At 41.7% G+C, this 6,704-nt stretch overlaps 2 protein-coding genes across 2 annotated transcripts; both read left to right on the plus strand.

Annotated features, from left to right (window-relative positions):
* Positions 1-23: 23 nt before the first annotated feature.
* Positions 24-1,107, plus strand: SERLADRAFT_434567 (uncharacterized protein; the record flags this gene model as incomplete). Its single annotated transcript, XM_007314790.1, has 2 exons — positions 24-357; positions 830-1,107. 2 exons carry the CDS (start codon positions 24-26, stop codon positions 1,105-1,107), a joined length of 612 nt encoding a protein of 203 aa, XP_007314852.1.
* A 4,879-nt stretch (positions 1,108-5,986) lies between these two features.
* SERLADRAFT_434568 (uncharacterized protein) lies at positions 5,987-6,328 on the plus strand (the record flags this gene model as incomplete). The annotated part of the gene is made up of 1 exon (XM_007314791.1): positions 5,987-6,328. The coding sequence occupies one exon, from the start codon at positions 5,987-5,989 to the stop codon at positions 6,326-6,328; it is 342 nt and encodes a 113-aa protein (XP_007314853.1).
* Positions 6,329-6,704: the final 376 nt, after the last annotated feature.

The raw sequence follows: 6,704 nt of genomic DNA on the forward strand, positions 1-6,704 counted from the left end.
GCTCAATTTTCCCTTTCGTCAGAATGGTTGTTGTTCAACCAGATAAGTACACGAACTGGAATCTATTGGATGAAGACAATCCCTTTGCGGCGTTTCACAGAAAGTTTTGGGGTAAGGATATGTCGTTTGACGGTCAATCAGAACGTGGAGCAGATAAATACGTTGTGGAGGAGATGAACGAAGCTCAGCTCGTTGAAGGTTGCCATGTCATTCATGTCGACATTGACGCGCTGTGCACCAAACTCTGGGTCCGCGCTGAATATCTGCGTGTATATGAATATCTTCAGGCGGTGTATAATGGGCGAAAGAAACACGAAAGTGGCCTCACTGTTGTTCTGACAGGGCAACCAGGAATCGGTGAGTAATGGGATTTAATTTAACTTAGAGTGAGAATGTTCTTATGAGTGATCATGTGCAATAGGGAAGACCATGTTCTTGTACTATGCTCTTCATAGACTCCTGGGTGAGCGGCAACCAGTGTTATGGTATATGGGACAAGACAAGACGATCTGCTCTTTGTACCCGAGGGCGTCCATGAAGTGCCAAGCAACTATCACTTTTCATCCTTCGGCACATCGTTCTGGGCCTTGGTTGATGCGGATACTAAATCAGGTGGTGTTCCGGAACTTTTTACTAAACGTTCTACAATTTTCGTTACATATGCTACACCGCCAGTTCAATCTCAATGGGCGAAGTGGCATAAAAGAACATCTGTCCGAACGATTATAATAAATCTGTGGACCAGGGGGGAGGGATTCACCGAGTGTGAGTTTGTTGTTGAATTTTTGTAGTGTCCACATCACTTACCTTTGGTCACCGCATTAAAAAGAACTGCATCACATGAACCCCCCTCTAAATCGGGGCTATGTGGACGAGATTTTTTATCGCTACGGTCCGACCCCTCGTCTTTGCATCAAATTTATCATAAACCCTGAGAGTCTTGAAGATTATGACCTCACTCTCGAAGAGTCATTCGATACCATCAAAATGGACAGTCCGGCTGGGCTCATTGACGGGGCCAGGGTCTTAAGGATGGATTCCCTTTCACACAAAATATGTCTAGTTCACCGTGTCGATTGGAACAATGTGCGAGAACTGACTATGTGATATGTGATGTCGAGGCTGGCAAATCAGTTCAGAAATCGTGATCGGACAAAACAAATCGAACTTTACCATTATCTTTCTGCTGTGGCGAGTTCCAGGGGGGTGGCTGGGTTTATGTATGAGGCTTATGGGCAGAATCGTTTGATCGAGGAGAGAGGCACAAATCTCAGGCTGCTCCAATGGTGCGACTTACAGCAGGCCGAGAGAGTCGATGGTTGTTGTGTCATACTTCCCTGGAAAATGCCGATTTCGAGGGGAGGCGCTTGGATTGCCTGAAGCAATCAATAGATATCACGATTAAACCAAAGCGATACTTTGACTACCCATCATTTCGGAGTCCTTCCTCTCTGACGGAAGGTACCCTGTATGTGCCCTCTAAGAAGAACCAGGCAACCTTGGATTCTTTTCTTTTCCAGGATGGATTACTATACATATTCCAATTCACCATTGCTGAAACTAATAGCATGTCGCCCCTCATTTCCACCAATATAGCCCCGAACAAGAGGGACTGGCATTTTGTTTGTTGTTCCAGTGGGGCATACCTTGAGCGTTCCATATTCCCTTGTGTGGGGTTTTACACCCTATATGACAGAGTTGGATTTGACGCCTACAACTACTCGCTATATTGGTATCGCTTGAGGTGAGTCTTTGCGTGTAATGCATGTGGGAACAGAATGTATTGATGAGTAGTATGACGTGACAGCACAAGGATAGGTACAGGCTAGTCCTTGAGGGGGTGTGTTGGAATAGTCAAGGTCAAAGCCTGTTAGCCTTGTTAGACAACATACATCATGAGTTGACATTAGTACAAAGGGCTGGTAGATCAGTTGGTTAGAGCACCACCATATATAGGCAGAGGTCCTGGGTTCAATCCCTGGCTGGTACACTTTGCTTTTATGCACTCCCTGTGATCAGGTGGCTATGTGAGGTCACATGGCTAAATCCAATATAGTAATAAATCTAAGTGAAACTCAGCTGCTGCCCGAGAGTGAAACTACAATAGATGTTAGTTCAAGGTGATCTCTAATAAATGTAATGTAACATACCTCAGCTGCTGCCCGAGAGGCTATAGAAACAATTGAAGTATATCTATACTGAACCCCCTACTACTTATAGTCGGAGGTGTTACTCGCTACAGTATAATGACTCCTAGAAGTACAATTGTGCTTCTAGGCAATTGTACTTCTAGGAGAACAATGGTGACTCCATGGAGTGGTGGCTATGCTCCATAGAGAACAATGGCTGCTTTAGCAGAGACCAGGTTTATCCTGTTTTGTCATATAATACCAAGGTATCAAAAGAAGAGGGAGCGAAGGTGCTATGTGTAGGTTATTGTTGGCTGGAAGCCTGTGACAGGCTCCCCCACTACGGTATCTAGAAATAAAGGGACAGTGGTCCAAAAGGTTGCAAGCAAGCCGCATAGCCACCACTCCATAGAGTCATTATACCTTAGCAAGTAGCACCTCCAACTATAAGTAGTAGGGGGTTTAGTATAGGAATAGCTCAGTTGTTTCTATAGCCTTTTAGGCAGCACTGAGTTTCACTTAGATTTATTAATTATTTCATTTGGTTTCTCTCACATGGTTTTTTGCATCTTAACTTCCTGGTAGATCACATTCAGGTTGAATCTTAAGTCAAGCCCTTTGGCCAAGCTTGCCTTTAGCAACAGTATGTATTAATCTGAGCTCATCATCGGGTGGGATAAGAAGGTTTTCACACATTCAATTGGCATAAGGCAGCATAGAGAGAGAGAAGAGAGGACTTAGCAAACAAAAGAGAGACTTGACACTACTATACATTTAAGTTTAGGCTACTGTAATATTCCTCCAAATTAATGTTTGATGGACATGGTCCTTAATTATGGAACAAACTTGTCTGTTATGATTGGCTTCCGAGCCTTTGATTGTAATTTGGCTCTAAGGATATGTTACCATTGGTCTTTCTAGTCTCTGATCCTTGGCAAGGACAGGTTTTATGGGTGTATAGTCTCCTCAGATGATAGGACCAAGGACTTCCTTTATTGATGATAGCAGGAAAATGTAGAGTAGATTCAACTTGTCCTATGCTACAGTTATACAGGGGTTTATATACTGAATAGGTAGTTGTTTGGATAGTCAACATCAATTGATGCATTAAGTAGGGTGGAATGGGTGTATATTAAAACTGTGACCTTCAGAAAAGCAGAGTTTGGAGTGCAAAGATGAAGTGGAGAGTGGAATAGAGTACGAGGTTGGGGATTCACTAAGCCCGTATGCTAGACCCTTCTGTGGACCTTGGTCCCTAACTTGTTGGAGTGAACAGGTGAGAGTAGAGGATGAAAGGTGGAGTGGAGTAAAGGTCCCTCGGAGAAAGACTGGAAAACCTAAAAAGGGACTTGAATAAAAGTGAGTGAAACTAGTTGATATTTGAACTGCATGAATGGAGTACAGGAGCTATAATTTATATACTATTGGAGGGATGGGAGTTTGTAAGGAGTAACCTGTAATGTATGTATGGAGTTCCATGCAGACAACTATCTAGCAATGGGAAATTATATGTGGGAGGAGTGTACCATAAGGTCTAAACTACAGAGTTTATGAGGAATATGAGAACATGCAGAGGAAAAATATGGCAGACTAGAAGTCCGGTGCAGAAGTATTGGAGCAGATATCCAGAGTACCATGTGGAGGTGGGGTACAGGGTTATGCCAAATGGCAGAACACAAGTAGCATAATCCCAAGAGTACCAAAAATCTAGGGGTTTGGACTTGAGAATTTGTTCTCTTTGGAATTCTGGAGCTATGCCTTTTGGGATGGATATGACAGTGCAGGAACAAAATAAGGCAGGCTGAAAGTCTAGTCCTTTATTTTTGACTCGTTTAGTGGATGGGGGAAATACTCATAATAAACAGCAAGGGAGAGGGGAACAGTGTCCGCTTCAGGAGGTGTGGTTGAGTCTGGAATCTTTAGTAAAATCACTGTACTACTGTCTCATATATTATATAGAAAATATTTACAAAATGATCATGCTCAAGGCAGGCAACATAAAGAGAATATTTTGTAGATAATATTTATAAAATTATCCAAGGATCCACTCTAAATTGCATTATCATTGATCCTAAGCATTTATTATGAAACATTTCAAACTCATATCTTCCTTATATTCAACCCTTATCCACAGCATTTTTTTGAAATTATTTCTAATTATCTTCCAGACTGTTTTTGTTCTTGAACTGCAGCTTTGATTCACAATAAAAGCTGCAGTCCAATGATAAACATGTCATGTGTGACATAATTCCTTGTGTGACAATTTTCTTGAAACTTGATTGAATCCTGCCAGCTGAGTTGTTCCAAATCTTATCTAAATGTTTGTTGCCATTACACCATCATCATGGTGAATGGTTCTACCGTTACCCTGTTCCTTACCATCACCTCAAATCTTCACAATGACTCCCTCATCCCAGCTTTGATAGTTCCCAAATGCCAAACCACAAGCAGCTGTGGTAAGGTGTCCTTGCGTACACCACTGGTACCAATTATTCCCCCACCACTGAAACCACCTAGCAAATGAATAGTGCCAACAAAGGCTTTGACACCAATGTCAGCTTTTGATCCCCCCAGTAATTATTTCTAATCAATTTTTACAGGAATTTCTGTGTTATCAAATAGTGTGCAAACAATCTAGCTTAATGGCACCAGTGATAATTCATGCAGTATTGGAACAAATTGGCGGTGTATGGAAAATAGTTTTGTTTATTCTCTCTCTAGCCTAAAATTGTTCTGATTTTATTCCAGGTTTATACAGAGAGGTCAGAATAAAAGATACATATATTGATTTACTATCTACATTTTATTTACTGACTATACATCTAGAAACTAGCAGCTTCCATGGTGGATTAAAGAGATTCCTGGTATTACATTTTCAGGCATTACTTTCGAGTTTTTTTTGCAGTACTTTGTAGCTCTCATTTCACATTTTCTAGTGATACCTACATGTTTTTATAGCTTACAGATAATTCACACACTGTGCCATGTGCGGCACTTTCCATTCTGTTCAAAACTCCACTTTCTCACGCTGTGCTGCCTTTCTGTATTTTTAGCTACAAGACTCTCACACAGTGGAGCTGATCACACGGGCTGTGCCCTATGGCATCATCAGCCACTGCCTTCATCAACTGTGTAGTACACATATACAAATAGTCTGTAGTAGTATATATACCCCAACAGATCAAGGAGACTCCTCAGCAAGTCCTCCTGTTGATTACCCACAACCAACTTGATCTCATTTAAGGGGTAACCACTCCCACTCACTTCACTACTGCTTGTCTGAGTTGTGCGCCAGAGTATACAAACTCTTGGTTGTTACATTAGGACTCGCTCTCTTACTCTCTTGCACTTTGTGCAAACCCAGACCACAGGGTTAAGTGGACGTCTTTCAAACAGTAAGACTTTGGTGCCAGACGGTGTTGAGCTTTTGCTAGCTGCAGAAACAAAGTGTGTTCCCCAATCCTGCAGGCAAGCTCCTCAGGACGGGGTTCTAGAAAGAATTGAACAATTATACACGACCCCAGTGTTAAAGGGAGTACTTTAGCTCAGCAGTTGGTGTGGAACCACTGTTGATTAGATTAAGACACAGAAAACTTCTCCTTTGTTTTCCTCTGACCAGGCCAGGCACTTGCCTCCGCCAGTCTGGAGTAGGGTTGACAGCTTAATAAGCGGACCACCCCCTGACAATCATTTGGACCAAGGTTTTGTACTATAGCTTTATGTATTTTTTTAAATACTATAGTGTGGGTAGTCAGAGATTGAGATTCAATACTTAGCTGGGAAGAGGTAGATCTGCAGATAGCAAGCGGGGACCCCCAGTTATGATTTTTTTACATTTACAAACAGAACAAGTCAACATGTTGTCACAACAACAACCCGATGTCAACACTCTGTTGCACAACATGCGTGCACAGATCCTGTTGTTGACTACGCAGCTTTCTGAGATTCAGGAATACCCCGCTGAACCAACGGTTGAGCAAAAATTTAATAAAAAAGTCGAGATTGTTGCTGACCCCAGCGCTTTCAAAGGAAACCAGGCTCGATTTGCTGAATGGTGGATCAAGCTCCAAATTTGGATCAAGGCAAACTGGGATGTGTTTGCCAATGACTTTGAGATAGCAACAGCTGTGCTATCAAGACTAAAAGGATTTGTGGCGTGTCAATACACCCAACATCGGGAAAACATGATTTTACTATAACTGGATATATTTGGATATAATTGGGTAATAGACCAAATATAGCATTTGTGGCAAATAGTGCACTATATATTGGTATAGAAGCCACTGTGCTGCATTTATAGTACCATTATTGCAATGAAAGCAATCCAAAGCCAACTAGATCAGCTCAAAAGTAATTAATAGTTTAATTGTAGAATTCAAGTGATTATACTACAACAAATGAGGACCTGACTTGTGGTGCTTATATTGCATGCCAAAATCAGCAATACCAAAGCCTATCTAGCAAATCCAATGTGGGCCATTATCAGAGTATTTGAGCATGTGAGCTGGAATCACAAAAAGTATTAGTACAGACCTGTAAGTCTAGTTAATGTCCAGTATATTGTTTGGCTGATAC

This window comes from Serpula lacrymans (genome assembly GCF_000218685.1).
Source record: "Serpula lacrymans var. lacrymans S7.9 unplaced genomic scaffold SERLAscaffold_3, whole genome shotgun sequence".
Taxonomy (NCBI): domain Eukaryota; kingdom Fungi; phylum Basidiomycota; class Agaricomycetes; order Boletales; family Serpulaceae; genus Serpula; species Serpula lacrymans.